We start from the raw sequence: 18,750 nt of genomic DNA, 5'->3' as shown, positions 1-18,750 counted from the left end.
TTGCTGCAGCAGAGTTCCTGTCGTGCCTTTCACTTTGAGTTGGGAAATTATAGAGTTTACCACAGCAGGATGTTATCAATGTGATGAGAAAAGTGTAACTGCGAATCCACCATTCACCGGGACGTTTGTGCTTCTAAGACTTTTAACATATTAAAGGCACAACAAAACGGCAACCACTTTGTTCTTACTGAAGCCTTGTCACTCACTGACAACGATCCCACTTTATACTGTGTTTGAATGAATCATCTGCATTTGCTATTGACGGTTTTTTGACTGCTGTATCTGGATGTGTAACAACACTGTTGCTTTTGTAGATACTTTTCAGTTGATGCTGTTTGACTGTCATGTTTATAACAAAAAAACCCACAAACTTTGTGCCAAAACAACTATTAAACAACACAACAGGAAGGTGAGCATTGCAAAGAAGCTTTTGTAATATGTGTTTTTCGTCTTGCATACTCTCCTTGATATTCACAATGCCAGAGTGTACAACAGAGTGTTTTTAGAGCAACAAATAACGGCAACCTGCAGAAAACAGTACTAAATCTAGGAAATGCAAATACATTTTAAAAATAGTGCAGAAAGAAGCCCTTATTGTTACTGTTTTTGGATGATCTGCTTCCATAAGGACGCTGACAATTTCCCAAGGCCACCTCATCTTAGTTTCTCGACCCTACCAAACTCAATCAGAGCTCTTTTCTGACATCCGATACTGGATAAAGAGACATTTCCTCCAGTTAAATATTAGAAAGATCAAACCCGATAATCAGTCCCCGTTACAAACTCCATTCCCTAACCAAAGACTCCATTTCTTGCTTTGGGAACTGCCTTAGCCCGAAACAGTCCACAACCCCCCCGACGCCATATTTAACCCAAGTGAGTCGTGAGTACATATAATAATAATCTTTATTAGTGTACAAGTAGGCTTACATTAAAACTGCAATGAAGTAACTGTGAAAAGCCCCTAGTCGCCATACTCCGGTGCCTTTCCAGGTACACTGGGGAGAATTTAGAATGTCCAAATTACCAACAGCACGACTTTCGGGATTTGTGGGAGGAAACCGGAGCATTGGGAGGAAACCCACGCAGACACGGGGAGAACGTGCAGACTCCGTACAGACAGTGACCCCAGCTGGGAATCGAACCCGGGACCCTGGAGCTGTGAAGCAACATTGCTAACCAGTGTGCCACCGTGCCGCCCCCTCAGCTCTTCAGGGTCCCTCCACTCCTGACTTCTTGCGGATGCTCGATTTTAATCACTTCACCTAAACCTTTCTGTCCCTTTACCTCACTTTCCTTCTTTAAGATGCTCCTTTGGTAACAAAACAAATCGACCTTTGGCCAGCTTTGTAAGTCACCTGTCCTAATATCTTCTGTGGCTTAGTGTCAAGTATTATTTGAAAACACTCCCTTAGAAACATGCAATGATTGTAAATTGTTGTATATTCTTTTGAAATTTCAGTTTCTAAAAAATGGTTTCATCATGCGCAGAGAATATTTAAACAGCAGGAAATTCAATTATAATTTAATGCACGCACAGAAACAGAAATAAATTAAGATTGACATAGACATCTCTTCCTTTCCAAAAATACATTATTCAACACAGGACAAACACAGCATTATATCCCTTACAAGAAACTTAGCAGCCTTACAAAGCATTCACACTGGTCTGCTTTCATTGTAGTAGCTTTGAACTCAAAGGCAAGTCTTTTATCAGAAGGACTGCGTAGCTGCTGCTTCAGAGTTTGGGCATTACCAGCAAATTCCAAACAAAAACAAAGGCAGCCAACATTGAAAAATTGGCAAGAAGATTAGCAAGTCATAGATCATAGATAATTGGTAGGGCGCACAACTTTTTTTTTTTTTTTTTTAAAGTGCAGATTGAAAAACAAATTAAACACTCGTAGAATTTCAATTCAAAATGATATGGACAGATTGGCCCTCAATTTGCCATGATTCAGAAAGCAGCACTTCGAACCCAAGAATTTACACAAGTAGTTCAAAAGGCACTAGTCCTTTCCTAGCTCTACAATGGCACCAATTTTACACACAGCATGCACCCGACAATATCAGAAGATAGCTGCATAGAAGCCCCAAACCCGATGATGATTCATTTATACAAGTGCGGCGAGTACGGATTAATGGCCCCCTATAACCAATAATGCTTTTGATGCACTTTATATTGGTACCCCTGTTCTGGTCACGGCCATAACGTAGCTACTTTACAGAACCCATGCACTGGAGTTGACACCAGGGCGCACACAGCCCATGCAGGGATTGGTGGAAATGAATAGGATCTTTCCCTTGCACATACTGTATAAAAACTGTGCCATGCACAAAAAAAAAAATCAATTGCACGGATTTATTCAATCAAAAACGAGGGGGCCTAGTGCTTGAAGATTTATCAAACCTTGACTCTCTGTCATACATGGTACTTGGGCTCATACACGATGATGCTGGCAAAGAAGATGGTCCACTGGCTAATGAATCTATGTCAGGAAATCTTCCCCACTTCCCGTATGAATCATCCCTGCTCAAGGCTGTGTGGAAAACATCAGCCTGACTGTTTGCACATTGTTTTGGGCCATTTACAACTTTATTGGGCACATCAAATCTATTGGGCACATCAACTCTTTGTGTAGCTTCTGAACCTAAGCGTTGGCTGGAATGATAGGAGTATCCAGTTGTATTCAGAGGTAGTGAACGTTCAGCGGACGTTGAATCGAGCATCGACTCCACGGTACTCGTGCCCATGTGGCGCATCGGTGGCAAAGAAGATGGTTCAATGGCTAATGGAACTACATCACAAGATCTTCTCCGCTTCTCGGATGAATCATCCCCGCTCGAAACTGTGTGGAAACCGTCAGCCTGACTCTTTGCATATTGACCAGAGTGGCTGTTTTGATTTAGGCTATACTCACTTTTAGTGGGCTCATCCAACCCATGTGCAACATTTGAACCTAACCTTTGGCTAGAATGATGGGAAAGTCCAGTTGTATTCAGAATGTGTGAATTCCCACTGGACACTGAATCAAACATCGACTCCATAGCCTTAACCTTCTCTTCCACCTCCTTCTTGAACTGGCTGCAATGTTGATAACTGCCGATGAGGGTCACGTACCCATCAGTAACGCGAACCAAAACCATAGGGCTGTGTTGCGTAATTTCCTTGCATAAAGCCAACATTTTGCTCCGCCCTTTTCCTCCATCCAATCTAATTCTTTCACTGACTAATAATTGCTGCAGTTCACTGATTAACTTTTCTATTTCTAACTTGGCTGTCCTCAGCTGAGATGGTTCACACTGATCATGAGCTTTTTCCAGATGGAGAACAGTTATGGCTTCATTATTTGTCACCGTAGCTCTTACACAATATTTAAAGAGTACACTTTGATACTGATCTTTACAAATCTTATTAATGTATTCAAAAATATCTGCGTCTAGAATAACTGTGGATTCTTCCACAAATACAGCAGGATCCAAGGCATCACCGGCTCCATAGCTCGGTGAGGTCGCCACTCTTTGAGGCGCAGTCGACCGAGTTGCATTGTCAGATGAGAGTTTTGCAGACTTTCCGCTTGAGGCATTTGCTCCAGATTTGAATGCTGAGCTCAGGGGAGGAAGTACTTGAAATTCACCTAACCTCCTCTGAAGATCTTTCCTCAGCTCTTTCATTGCCGAGAATGAGCCCTCAATGTGAAGCCTTCCGTCGGGGCAGTGGGAAAACCGTAAGCTTTTATGGTTGTGTTCAAATTCTCTTACCAACCTCGACATCTCACCAAATATTGATATGTCCAGATCAACTGAGACCTGGGTAAAGATCTGTAAAAAGGAAAACATTTAATCTATTAGTTGTGGAGGTTCGCTCTCCATTGCAGTATAAAATAAGATGCATACAGTTAGAGACCACAGGATTGGTGGCAACGATAAAGTACGGAAAGATAAGGTTCTTATTGCAGACTATGAACCTCCAGACTTCAACTGGGTTTTTCCGAGACAGGTACAGTACGGTGAGGAGATAGGGAAACATGTAGCAATAGAGCAGAGAATGAGCAAACACTGTGCCAACCCCAGCAGTTAGTTCGGATGCTACATGACATAATCACAAAATAGTACAAGGTTCAAAAGGCTGTATTCATTTCCACTATTAAGTGACGCAACTATGCTGCAGTTACAGGTTTGGTCATTCATTTGCAGTACAGCAATGAGACTTCCCTGATCGTTCCAAGCTGGCTTTCTGGTTTTACCACTGATAAAGATGTTACAATTGCAATGATGGTCAATAAGCTGGATGGCTGGTTCTTGATGCGGAGTGACGCCAACAGTACAGATTTAATTCCTGTACCGGCTGAGGTTATTCACCAAGGCCTCGCCTTTTCAACCTTGCCCCTCACCGGAGGTGTGGTGACCCTTGGGTTAAATCACCACCGCCAGTCAGCACTCGCTCAAAGGGGATCTTTCACAGCTGCAATGTCAATCATGCATTTTGCAGTTGCTATGGATATGTTCCCTTCACACTGAATTGGAAACTTTTAAATGCATTAATTTGCACCAGACTTGTTTATCATAATAAAGGAAAGTATGGGGCACAGAATTAAGCTTTAATCTGAGCAATTTAAAGATTCCAAGCAGCAATACAAGTTTTTATTTATAAATTTAGAGTACACTTTTTTTAATATTAAGGGGCAATTTAGCGTGGCCAATTGACCTACCCTGCACATCTTTTTGGGTTGTGGGGGTGAGACACATGCAGACACGAGGAGAATGTGCAAACTCCACACAGACAGTGACTCAAGGTCGGGATCGAACCCGGATCCTCAGCGCCGTGAGGCAACAGTGCTAACCACTGCGCCGCCCCTTGTAATACAATTTTAGATGAAGCAGGGCAGGAGGAGATTCATAATGGGCAGAAACACTGGCCTGGATCAGCTGGTCCAAACCTTCCAAACCCATGACCACGCCCATCTAGAAGGACAAGGGTACCATATACATGGGAACACCATCACCTGGAAGTTCTCCTCCAAGGCACTCACCATCCTGACTTGAAAACATATCGCCATTCCTTCACTGTCGCTGGGTCAAAATCCTGGAACCCTCTCCATAGCTCTACAGCACATGGACTGCAGCAGAAGTCAGTTCACCGCCACCATCTTAAGGGCAATTAGGGATGGGCAACTAGTGATGGCTTAGCCAGCGAAGCCCACATTCCAATAAAATGATTCTTTTTTTTTTTTAAAAAAAAAACAGAACGGCCTGGGCATATTCTCTCCATTAAAATTATTGGTGAGCTCTGCCATCAGATTTTAAAACCTTGTTACTCCACATCTCATCAGTAATCCTGGAAAAACTCAGGAGTTCTGGATACTGCAGTTGGGCAGTGGTCATGGAGTCAATACACCCAAAATTGCTCAATCTTATATGACTTTCTTTTTAAAAAAAAATATATCTTTATTAAATTCAACAGATTTTCAACAAACGCCCCCCCTACAGAAAACAAAGAAACAAGAACATAACACAACCCGCAAGAATTATACATAGAATTTCCCCAAACTACAATAACCCCCCATATAACAATAAAAACACAAATAGGGAAACACCCCACCCTAACACAAATGCCACCCCAAAAGAAACTCCCCCCCCCCCACCAGGGTTGCTGCTGACCTCCTCCTAACGCTCCGTGAGGAAGTCTAGGAACGGCTGCACCGCCTGAAGAACCCTTGCACAGACTCACGCAAGGCAAACTTTATCCTCTCCAGCTTGATGAACCCTGCCATGTCATTAATCCAGGCTGCCACGCTAGGGGGCTTCGCATCTTTCCATAGTAACAAAATCCTCCGCCGGGCTACCAGGGACGCAAAGGCCAGAATACCGGCCTCTTTCGCCTCCTGCACTCCCGGCTCGTCCGATACCCCAAATAATGCTACCCCCCCAGCTCAGCTTGACCCGGGCGTTCACCACCTTGGACATAGTCCTCGCAAAACCCCTCCAAAACCCATCCATATGGGCGTGAGTTGCTGGGCTCCCCGAGCACCTCCCACATCTGTCCTCCACCCCAAAGAACCTACTCAACCTCGCCCCTGTCATAGGCGAATCTGTGAACAACTTTAAACTGTATCAGGCTGAGCCTAACGCAAGAGGAAGAATTAACCCTACTCAGGGCATCAACCCACAGACCCTCATCTATCTCCTCCCCGAGCTCCTCCTCCAATTTGCCCTTTAGCTCTTCCACCGAGGTCTCCTCCTCTTCTTGCAGCTCCTGGTAAATCGCTGAGACCTTGCCTTCTCCAACCCATACCCCCGAGATCACCCTGTCCTGAATCCTGCGTGCTGGAAGCAGCGGGAATTTCCTCATCTGCCATTTTAGACGTCCACACCTGCATATACCTAAAAGCGTCTCCCGGGGGCAGCCCAGATTTCCCCTCCAGCACCCCTAGGCTCGCAAACGTCCCATCGATGAACAGGTCCCCCATTCTTTTAATCCCTGCCCGATGCCAGCACAGAAACCCCCCATCCATCCTTCCCAGGACGAACCGATGGTCCTCTCAAATCAGGGACCAAATCGAGGCCCCCACCTCACCCTTATCTCGCCTCCACTGCCGCCAAATCTTCAGAGTTGCCGCCGCCACCGGACTCGTGGTGTACCTGGTCGGCGGGAGCGACAACGGTGCAGTCTCCAGCGCCCTCCGACACGTGCCCACACAGGACGCCATCTCTAGCCTCTTCCACGCCGCCCCCTCCCCTTCCATTACCCACTTACAGATCATTGCCACATTGACTGCCCAGTAGTAGCCACATAGGTTCGGCAAGGCCAGCCCTCCTCTGTCCCTGCTACGCTCCAGTAAAACCCTTTTTACCCTCGGGGTCCTATTCGCCCACATGAATCCCTGATGCTCCTGCTTACCCGTTTAAAAAAGGCCTTAGGGATCAGAATGGGAAGGCACTGAAATACAAAGAGAAACCTCGGAAGGACCGTCATTTTAACCGACTGCACCCTACCCGCCAGTGAGAGTGGCAACATATCCCATCTTTTAAAATCCTCCTTCATCTGCTCCACCAACCGTGTCAAATTGAGCTTGTGCAGGGCCCCCCAACTCCTAGCTACATGGATCCCCAGGTACTGAAAGCTCCTTTCCGCCCCCTTCAACTGAAGCTCGTCTATCCCCCTTCCCTGGTCTCCTGGGTGCACCACAAAGAGCTCACTCTTCCCCACATTTAGTTTATACCCTGAAAAGTCCTCAAACTCCCTAAAGATCCGCATGACCTCCGCCATCCCCTCCACTGGGTCCGCAACATGCAATAACAGGTCATCCTGTCCACCCTTAATATATCCCCCACCAGTCTCTCCCTCTCGCTCTTCTCCCTATGGGCCCTAATGGAGATTAGCTCTCCCCTGACCACCGCCTCCCAGACTACCCCCACCTGCACCTCCCCATTGTCATTGGCCTCTAAGTATCTTTCAATACACCCCCGAATCCGCCCGTACACCTCCTCATCGGCCAACAGTCCCACATCGAGCCACCACAGCGGGCGCTGGTCCCTCTCCTCCCCCAGCTCCAGCTCCACCCAATGCGGGACGTGGTCCGAGATGGCTATGGCCGAATATTCCGTGCCCTCCACTCTTGGGATTAGCACCCTACTCACGATGAAAAAATCTATCCGGGAGTAGGCTTTATGGACGTGGGAAAAAAAGGAAAATTCCCTGCCCACCGGCCTGGCAAACCTCCATGGATCCCCATCTGGTCCCCCCATCTGGTCCCCCCATCTGGTCCATAAACCCCCTAAGCACCTTGGCCGCAGCCAGCCTCTTACCCGTCCTGGCCCTAGAACGGTCCAGTGCTGGGTCCAGCACTGTGTTGAAGTCTCCCCCCCATTATCAGACTCCCTGCCTCCAAATACGGAATCCGACTCAACATGCGCTTCATAAATCCGGCACATCCCAATTCGGGGCATATACATTCACCAATACCACCCGCACCCCCTGCAACCTACCACTCACCATCACGTACCGACCTCCATTATCTGCCACAATGTTCAGCGCCTCTAACGACACCCGCTTCCCCACCAGAACCGCCAACCCTCTATTCTTCGCGTCCAACCCCGAATGGAAGACCTGCCCTACCCACCCCTTTCTCAGCCTAACCTGATCTGCGACCTTCAAATGCGTCTCCTGGAGCATAACCACATCTGCTTTCAGTCCCTTTAGGTGCACGAACACCCGGGCCCTCTTGACCGGCCCGTTCAGGCCCCTCACATTCCAAGTTATCAGCCAGATCAGGGGGCTTCCGCCCGCCCATCCCCCCCTCCTCCCGTGCCGACTAGCCATCTCCCTTTTTAGGCCAGCCACTTGCCCACGCCTCCCGCACCCTCCATTCCCCCAGGCGGCGGACCCCCGCCCTGACTCCCTCTCCTAGCTCCAGCTCCCCTTTGGCCAATACAGCAGCAACCCAGTTCTCTCCCCCCCCCCCCCCCCCCCCCCCCCACCCCACCCCAAGCTAGATCCTCCTCTAGTCGTTTTGCTCCCCCCATGGCACTCCCATAAGTCAGCTGACCCCGGCCTCTCCCGCCACTCCATCGACCCCCCAGTGTGAGAATCCTTCCACCTCCCCCTGGCAATCAGTGTGTGTTCCTCTCCAGCATCGCCCTTCCCCCCTGGCCCCACCTCCTTCCTTCCTTAGCACGCGAAAAAGCCTGCGCTTTCCATCCAAGCCGGCCCCACCTCCTCTGGCGCAGCTCCCTTTTTGCAGCCTTGTCTCAACTCCCCATCAATCTTATATGACTTTCATCAATCTATCTGCTTGCAGAACAGGCCTCGGCCTAAATACCAGCTTCCTGAAAGTGCACACACTTCGAGCCTCTCAAAATTGAGACCAGATTTTCAGGAGTAACAGGAAATGAAGTAATTTCTCTGCGCCTTGTTTTGCCTATTTAAATTAAACATCATGGAGACGTGGTCTGTGCTTTTTGTTGTTGTTTCGTTAAGCCGCATTAACAAAAAAGGAAAAACCGCAGGCTCGTAAACATGCCTGAATACGTTGAATTTTGATTTTAATTTGTAAAGAAGGAATATATGGTGCAAGTTCAGCATTTCCCTTGGGCACCAATGCTTATGCTGATTTACACCCACATTTTATATTCGGGTGTCTTCCATTCAGTTTGACAGGAAGTCTGGGTGTAAAATGACACTGCAGAATGTGCGCATTTCTGGCTGTATCTGCTTTGGAAATCCCAGGTCACCGAAGGACAAAGACTCAAAGCAGCAATACAAGGAAGACAAGAGTAGAGGTATTTCTAAAATGAACAATGCAATAGCCTTGTCCTGCATGACTGGCCGAGAGACATTAAAACAGTGACATAGCAGTCTTATTTTCAATTTAAATTCTTCTGATAAAGGGTGCCATAAAAGCGTATATCACACAAGAGCTCCAAAGCACACAAAATACCATTAAAACTATATAACAACATCTCCTCGGAGCGTTTGCAAAGACAGTCACAATTTAAGGTTTGCTGTACAAGTTAAGTCTGTAAATAATTTTTCTTTCTTATTTCATGACATCCGTGCTCTTCAATCAAGCTAAAGCCTAGTTTAGTCTATGGTGTTAAATAGTGAAAAATAACTTTTTTTAAATTGCACCTTTAAATGTAGGAAAACAACTGAAAGTGCTTCGCACAGTCAAACAAGTTATTCGCATTTGTAGCTAAACACTTGTCCAAAGAAGTAATTGAAGAGTGAGGAAGAGGGGTTTAGGGAGGATATTCCAAAGCGAGGGCCCGAGATGACTACAGGCACAGTTGTGAATGATAAAGATAAAAAGGTACAAATGTCAGCGTTGAAGTCTTGGACTGTTGTAAAGCTGATGCAGAGATCAGGGCGAGGGGATGGATATGGTTTAGTGAGGCCATGGAGGGATTTGAGTAAAAGGATGAGAATGTTAAATCAAGGTATTGGGAGGACCAGAAGCCAAGGTGGCTCACTCTCAGCAGCACACACTTACTTCCACATTATTCTGTGAAACTTTCAATGGATATTTCATTGGGAGTTGTTTGTCTTCAAGCACTTGCTCCTTTCTCAGCACACTGTTCACAACTTAAAAACAAAAGTTTGCATTTTTTACCACAACAAATACCCTTTTAAAGATCACATTATTACTTCAGTAGTATGGTGTTAAATAGTGAAAAATATCCTTTTTAAATTGCACCTTTAAATGTAGGAAAACAACTGAAGGTGCTTCACGCAGTGGCAGTGGCGTAGTGGTATTGTCACTGGGCTAATATTCCAGACACTCTGGGTAATGCTCTGGCAAATGGTAAAATCTGAATTCAATAAAAATCTTCAATTACAAAGTCTAATGGCGACCATGAAACCATGACCGATTGTCGTAGAAACCCATCTGGTTCACTAATGGCCTTTAGAGAAGGAAATCTGCCAAACTTACCTGATCTGGCCTACATGCGACTCCAGATCGACAGCAATGTGGTTGACACTTAACTGCCTTCTGAACTGGCCTAGCATGTCATTTTGGTGGCTGACACTTGATTTAACTACCTCTCGTAACAACGGCCAGCGGAACTGGAGTAAAGATGTCAATGCTGGGAATTTCTGGCACTACTTAAATGATAGGTGCATCTTCCACTATCCCGCTTGCTGCTGGAAGTTTGAAGAGGATTTTTGAAACAAATCAGAGGAGACTTTGCAAAATAAACGTTGCTAGAATGTTGGTGAAGTCTTTTCAAAGTCTCTCCGAGGACTCAAGAGTAGTGAGTGCTGTGCTATTCTACCTCAGTGAGCTCCTACCAGGGGAAAGGGAGTGTTTGCTCTGGCATCTTGCGAGAGGGCCTCCTTGACCAACAAATGGAAGGAGGACATGAGACCATTCAGAGCAGTGCCCGTTGCTTCAGCACGGAGACACAGACAGAAGGGGGAAGGTGGATTCCATTCTCTTGCAGGACATCCTTCACCGTCTGGAGCTCCTCTACCAGCACCTCCAGTCCCACATGCAAGAGAGAAACTGTGTGCCTTCTTACTCGGTCCCTGAGCCAACCTGCAATTTGCTGCTCTGTGTCAGCCAGAGAACTCCACTTTCAGTGGAAGTGTGTGCAAGGAGCCCACACCTACCGCTTGCCAGAAATTCTGTCTAAACCCACAGGTGTCTGTTTTAGCACCTCCGGGCAATTAGGACCAACATTATCCACATTTTCAGACTTGCCTTATTAGAAGAGCACCTGCCTTTCATCTAAATAAACTCTACTTTTTCTCAGAGCTTTTGTGCAGTAAATAATTCATACTTCTCCGCAGAAGAATATGCTGCACAGATCAAAAAAGTACATCAGGCCTCCTCAGACCTCCATTGAAAGGCCACAAATTACCTGAGCAATGGGCAGGTAAGGCCTACTCTCGATCAGTGTCAACCTACGGGCACAATCTGAGATGCTGACTGCAAGGTATATTTACAGGTAAATCCCATTTTTACGAAATGAAAATCGCTTATTGTCACGAGTAGGCTTCAATGAAGTTACTGTGAAAAGCCCCTGGTTGCCACATTCCGGCGCCTGTTCGGGGAGGCTGGTATGGGAATTGAACCGTGCTGCTGGCCTGCCTTGGTCTGCTTTAAAGGCCAGCGATTTAGCCCAGTGTGCTAAACCAGCCCTATATGGGTCAGGGCAGAGTTCATTCCGTAAAAACAATTTTCCTTAAAACCGGTATTGTGTAATTCACCCTTAGAATTATAGTAAAACAATCAGAGAACAGCCAGACGGTCAAAAAAAAAGGATTTATTTCACAATGTAGGACCATACACAGAAACAAAGAGGAATCACCAACTGATTACACAAAATAATTTCCACGAGGGAACGCTTCAGCCTAATCGACTGAAAAAAGTAACCCAAATAACTCACCTTCATTCCAAAACACCGGCATTTCCGGTAGATTGGCATGACGTAAACTTGGGATTTACCTGCGCATACACATCTGTACGACCACATGGTAAGGGCCTCAAAAAATGAACAATATCCTTATCAGAAGTGTCATTGAAATGGGAAACAAACACTATGAATACAATATTTCACATAACACAACCCAGCCTGGCCTACCTTTCTCACTGAATGCAATGAAGGTAAAAACGGAGGAGTGATGTGAGAAACGTGTTTTCACACAGTGAGTGGTTTGGGTCTGGAATGCACTGCCTGGAAGTGTGGTGGAGGCAGCTTTGATCGAGACATTTGAGAGGGCATTAGATGATTACTTGGTTAGAAACAATGTGCAGGGGTACGGGGAAAAGGCAGGGGTACGGCACGAAGTCGTAATGCTCATTTGGAGACCTGATGCAGACATGATGGGCATGATGGGCCTAATGGCCTCCTTCTGCACCGTAACAATTCTGTGATTTTTGAGTTCTGTCAATGGGATGTGGCCTAATCTGTAACATAATGAATTCACAATGTGTGTCACACACGTTTGGCATTATTATCCATTGACACCTGCAGCTGCACCATTCTATCTCTGTAGGAGCGGTTTCAAGGCCTGTGTATTGAGTCGGCTTCCACGTGGGCTTTTCTCCTGTGGCTCAACTCAGTACAAAGTGCAGCAGGCACATCAACAATCTGAAAGACAGTTTTATTTTCTACAAGCTTGCATTCATGTACATGAGAGATAAGACCTGGATCACTGCCAAAATCTTTCTACCGATCTGGATAGCTACCAAGATCCTTCGACAGAACAAAGACAAAAACTCAGTACATATACAACTTTCAAAAATCAATAGCCCTTCCCAGTTGGACGTGATCCAATCCCTGAAGCTGCTATGTTTAAACTTATCCAATAGAATTGCAAGCGATGTTCAAACTTCACCCAATAGAATTGCAAGCAACCAATGATTGATCTTCATCCTGACAGCTATGTACAATCTCAGCATCCTGTGCTCATTGTTTGTGAGAAACAGGACAACAGAAGCAGCATCCTGGATTGTTTCACAAAGACAGGATATCAGAAGTGATGTCCTTTTGGTCAAGTTAGCTATCCTAAATCCCATTTGATTATTTATTACTGCTATGTCCTAAAAATACATGATGAAATGAAATGAAAATTGCTTATTGTCACAAGTAGGCTTCAAATGAAGTTACTGTGAAAAGCCCCTAGTCGCCACATTCCGGCACCTGTTCGGGGAGGCTGTTACGGGATGGTTAATAATGATTACTCAGTCCTATAATTCATCTCAATCCTTAATAAAGTAACTTATGTAAAACTACTCTAGTGGCATTCTAGCTATTCAGTTTTAAGAGGTATCATCACTGAACCCCCCCTTCAATCTCCAGATGGATTTTCTCCACAAGCAGTAGATCCTTACATTGATGCCTACAACATCACTAATGTACTCTAAAGAAAATTCACTTTGCCATGACTCTGGTGGGCAACAGACACCATGGATAACTCATTTGTATTACCAGGTGTTTCTGTGAAGTGGAGATCTATCACACACTGATAATATTTTCATGGTTTTGAAAAGTTACCTTCCTCCTTTTCAAAGGTGACATAAGCAATGCCGGGTTCATCCGTGGGATACATGACACTTTCCACTTCACCACCGCCATTCCTCGGCCTCAAAAAGTGAATGGTGAGTTTGTCAGTCATCACAGTGCTAGGAAGAATATCCTCGGGGAAACCTGACAAAGCGATAGTCCTCTCTGTCCAGTTTGATCCCATTCTCTCGGGGGGACCAAGACACTGCGAAGATAGAAGAAGCCATATTTAATAATAATCTTTATTATTGTCGCAAGTAGGCTTACATTCACACTGCAATGAAGTTACTGTGAAAATCCCCTAGTTGCCACACTCCGGCGCCTGTTCGGGTACACAGAGGGAGAATTCAGAATGTCCAATTCACCTAACAGCGCGTCTTGTGGGACTTGTGGGAGGAACCCGGAGCACCCGGAGGAAACCCAGGCAGACACTGGGAGAACGTGCAGACTCCGCACAGACAGTGAGCCAAGCCGGGAATCGAACCTTGGACCCTGGCGCTGTGAAGCGAATGTGATAGTCACTGGGCTACCGTGCCACCCTCACTGTGATGCAAATTGCAGATCACCTCAGAGCTGACTCCCACTTCATTAACAGCTGCAGTCATGATGCTCTAGCAGCATTTTGTCATGTAATGAGATTTGTGACCAAAAACTAATCACAGAAGATGATAAAAGTTGGACATTTTAGAACCATGATTGAAGATTTGCCTGTCTAGTGCATGTTGTGTATTATCCTTACACATGGTCAGCTCTCTTAACAATACTGAATTTGATTGGTTATTATTGGACAGTAAGGTATGGATCAGCCAGACCAATTCTGAAGGTTTCCTTGCAAACCACAATTGGACAATCCACTTCCTCGGCCCTGATCACAATCCCTCTATTCATGTCCACTCACCTGCGCTGCGTTAATCATGATCAACTCTGACCTGGGTTTGAAACTTCTCAACCCCTCCCATCAGTAAACATGTCTGCTTTTACCATCCAAACATTCCTGATAACACCAGCTCTGCCCCCACCACCCACCCAGACATCCGACTGCACCCACCCCACCCCAAACACCCCCGACTGCACCCACCCCACCGCAAACACCCCCGACTGCACCCACCCCACCCCAAACACACCCGACTGCACGCACCCCACCCCAAACACGCAAACATCCCCGACTGCACCCACCCACCCCAAACACCCAAACACCCCCGACTGCACCCACCCACCCCAAACACCCCCGACTGCACCCACCCCACCCCAAACACCCCCGACTGCACCCACCCCACCCACCCCCGACTGCACCCACCCCACCCCAAACACCCCCGACTGCACCCACCCCACCCCAAACACCCAAACACCCCCGACTGCACCCACCCCACCCCAAACACCCCCGACTGCACCCACCCCACCCCAAACATCCCCGACTGCACCCACCCCACCCCAAACACCCCCGACTGCACCCACCCCAAACACCCAAACATCCCCGACTGCACCCACCCCACCCCAAACACCCCCGACTGCACCCACCCCACCCAAACACCCCCGACTGCACCCACCACAAACACCCAAACATCCCCGACTGCACCCACGCCACCCCAACCATCCCCGACTGCACCCACCCCAAACACCCAAACATCCCCGACTGCACCCACCCCACCCCAAACAGCCCCGACTGCACCCACCCCACGCACCCAAACATTCCCAACAGCACCCACCCCACCCCAAACACCCCCGACTGCACCCACCCCACCCAAACACCCCCGACTGCACCCACCCACCCCAAACATCCCCGACTGCACCCACCCACCCCAAACACACCCGACTGCACCCACCCCACCCCAAACACCCAAACATCCCCGACTGCACCCACCCCACCCCAAACACCCCCGACTGCACCCACCCCAAACACCCCCGACTGCACACACCCCACCCCAAACTGCACCCACCCCACCCCAAACACCCAAACATCCCCGACTGCACCCACCCCACCCCAAACACCCCCGACTGCACCCACCGCACCCCAAACACCCCCAACTGCACCCACCCCACCCCAAACACCCAAACACCCCCGACTGCACCCACCCCACCCCAAACATCCCCGACTGCACCCACCCCACCCCCAAACACCCCCGACTGAACCCACCCCACCCCAAACACCCAAACATCCCCGACTGCACCCACCCCACCCCAAACACCCACGACTGCACCCACCCCACCCCAAACACCCAAACACCCCCGACTGCACCCACCGCACCCCAAACACCCCCAACTGCACCCACCCCACCCCAAACACCCAAACACCCCCGACTGCACCCACCCCACCCAAACACCCCCGACTGCACCCACCCCACCCCAAACACCCAAACATCCCCGACTGCACCCACCCCACCCCAAACACCCCCGACTGCACCCACCCCACCCCAAACACCCAAACACCCCCGACTGCACCCTCCCCACCCCAAACACCCCCGACTGCACCCACCGCACCCCAAACACCCCCAACTGCACCCACCCCACCCCAAACACCCAAACACCCCCGACTGCACCCACCCCACCCCAAACATCCCCGACTGCAACCACCCCACCCCCAACTGCACCCACCCCACCCCAAACACCCAAACATCCCCGACTGCACCCACCCCACCCCAAACACCCACGACTGCACCCACCCCACCCCAAACACCCAAACACCCCCGACTGCACCCACCGCACCCCAAACACCCCCAACTGCACCCACCCCACCCCAAACACCCAAACACCCCCGACTGCACCCACCCCACCCCAAACACCCCCGACTGCACCCACCCCACCCAAACACCCCCGACTGCACCCACCCCACCCCAAACACCCAAACATCCCCGACTGCACCCACCCCACCCCAAACACCCCCGACTGCACCCACCCCACCCCAAACACCCAAACACCCCCGACTGCACCCACCCCACCCCAAACACCCCCGACTGCACCCACCCCACCCCAAACACCTCCGACTGCACCCACCGCACCCAAACACCCCCGACTGCACCCACCGCATCCCAAAAACCCCCGACTGCACCCACTCCACCCCAAACACCCCCGACTGCACCCACCCCACCCCAAACACCCCCGACTGCACCCACCCCACCCCAAACACCCCCGACTGCACCCACCACACCCCAAACATCCAAACACCCCCGACTGCACCCACCCCACCCCAAACATCCCCGACTGCACCCACCCCACCCCAAACACCCCCGACTGCACCCACCACACCCCAAACACCCCCGACTGCACCCACCCCACCCCAAACACCCCCAAATGCACCCACCCCACCTCAAACATCCCCGACTGCACCCACCCCACCCCAAACACCCCCAAATGCACCCACCCCACCCCAAACACCCCCGACTGCACCCACCGCACCCCAAAAACGCCCGACTGCACCCACCCCACCCCAAACACCCCCGACTGCACCCACCCCACCCCAAACAACCCCGACTGCACCCACCACCCCAAACATCCAAACACCCCCGACTGCACCCACCCCACACACCCAAACACCCCCGACTGCACCCACCCCACCCCAAGCACCCAAACATCCCCGACTGCACCCACCCCACCCCAAACACCCCCAAATGCACCCACCCCACCCCAAACATCCCCGACTGCACCCACCCCACCCCAAGCACCCCCGACTGCACCCACCCCACCCCAATCATCCCCGACTGCACCCACTTCACCCCAAACACCCAAACATCCTCAACTGCACCCACCCCACTCCAAACATCCCCGACTGCACCCACCCCAAACACCCCCGACTGCACCCACCCCACCCCAAACACTCAAACACCCCCGACTGCACCCACCCACCCCAAACACCCCCGACTGCACCCACCGCACCCCAAACACCCCCAACTGCACCCACCCCACCCCAAACATCCCCGACTGCACCCACCCCACCCCAAACATCCCCGACTGCACCCACCCCACCCCAAACACCCCCGACTGCACCCACCCCACCCCAAACACCCCCGACTGCACCCACCCCACCCCAAACACCCCCGACTGCACCCACCCCACCCCAAACACCCAAACATCCCCGACTGCACCCACTTCACCCCAAACAACCAAACATCCCCGACTGCACCCACTTCACCCCAAACATCCCCGACTGCACCCACCCACCCCAAACACCCCCGACTGCACCCACCCCACCCCAATCATCCCCGACTGCACCCACTTCACCCCAAACACCCAAACATCCTCAACTGCACCCACCCCACTCCAAACATCCCCGACTGCACCCACCCCACCCCAAACACCCCCGACTGCACCCACCCCACCCCAAACACCCCCGACTGCACCCACCCCACCCCAAACACCCCCGACTGCACCCACCACACCCCAAACACCCAAACATCCCCGACTGCACCCACTTCACCCCAAACAACCAAACATCCCCGACTGCACCCACTTCACCCCAAACATCCCCGACTGCACCCACCCACCCCAAACACCCCCGACTGCACCCACCCACCCCAAATACCCCCGACTGCACCCACCCCACACCAAACACCCAAACATCCCCGACTGCACCCACTTCACCCCAAACACCCCCGACTGCACCCACTTCACCCCAAACACCCCCGACTGCACCCACCCCACCCCAAACACCCCCGACTGCACCCACCCCACCCCAAACACCCAAACATCCCCGACTGCACCCACTTCACCCCAAACACCCCCGACAGCACCCACCCCACCCCAAACATCCCTGACTGCGCCCACCACATGCACCCAAACATCCCCGACTGCACCCACCCCACCCCACACCCCCCCGACTGCACCAACCCCACTCCAAACACCCCCGAATGCACCCACCCCACCCCAAACACCCCCGACTGACGTACATAAGCAACTGGGATCAAGTAGATCCCTTGAAGAGTATAGAGATTGTCGAAATAGAGTTAAGAGGGAAATCAGGAGGGCAAAAAGGGGACATGAAATTGCTTTGGCAAATAATGCAAGGGAGAATCCAAAGAGATTCTACAGATACATAAAGGGGAAAAGAGTAACTAGGGACAGAGTAGGGCCTCTTAAGGATCAACAAGGGCATTTATGTGCAGAGCCACAAGAGTTGGGTGAGATCCTGAATGAATATTTCTCATCGGTATTCACGGTGGAGAAAGGCATGGATGTTAGGAAACTAAGGGAAATAAATAGTGATGTCTTGAGAAGTGTGCATATTACAGAGGAGGAGGTGCTGGA

General features: G+C 49.9%; 1 protein-coding gene across 2 annotated transcripts in view; it reads right to left on the bottom strand.

Annotated features, from left to right (window-relative positions):
• Window positions 1–888: 888 nt before the first annotated feature.
• The window catches only part of LOC140387850 (RNA-binding protein 43-like), a 30,508-nt gene continuing 12,646 nt past the window's right edge, over window positions 889–18,750 (bottom strand). The window contains exons 2-4 of one of the 2 annotated variants that reach the window (XM_072471074.1): window positions 13,504–13,717; window positions 9,993–10,084; window positions 889–3,822 (exon numbers count right to left, since the gene is read on the bottom strand). In XM_072471074.1, the coding sequence (XP_072327175.1) occupies window positions 2,371–3,822; window positions 9,993–10,084; window positions 13,504–13,696 (1,737 nt within the window). In that variant the 5' untranslated portion in view covers window positions 13,697–13,717 and the 3' untranslated portion in view covers window positions 889–2,370. Of the gene's footprint in view, window positions 3,823–9,992; window positions 10,085–11,892; window positions 11,989–13,503; window positions 13,718–18,750 lie in introns of those variants that run through there. The other variant, XM_072471085.1, reaches the window with a different exon arrangement.

The sequence above is a fragment of the Scyliorhinus torazame genome, chromosome 2 (genome assembly GCF_047496885.1).
Source record: "Scyliorhinus torazame isolate Kashiwa2021f chromosome 2, sScyTor2.1, whole genome shotgun sequence".
In the NCBI taxonomy this organism is placed as follows: Eukaryota; Metazoa; Chordata; class Chondrichthyes; order Carcharhiniformes; family Scyliorhinidae; genus Scyliorhinus; species Scyliorhinus torazame.
The sequence above is the reverse complement of the archived record's forward strand: the minus strand, read 5'-3'. Positions and strand labels throughout refer to the sequence as shown.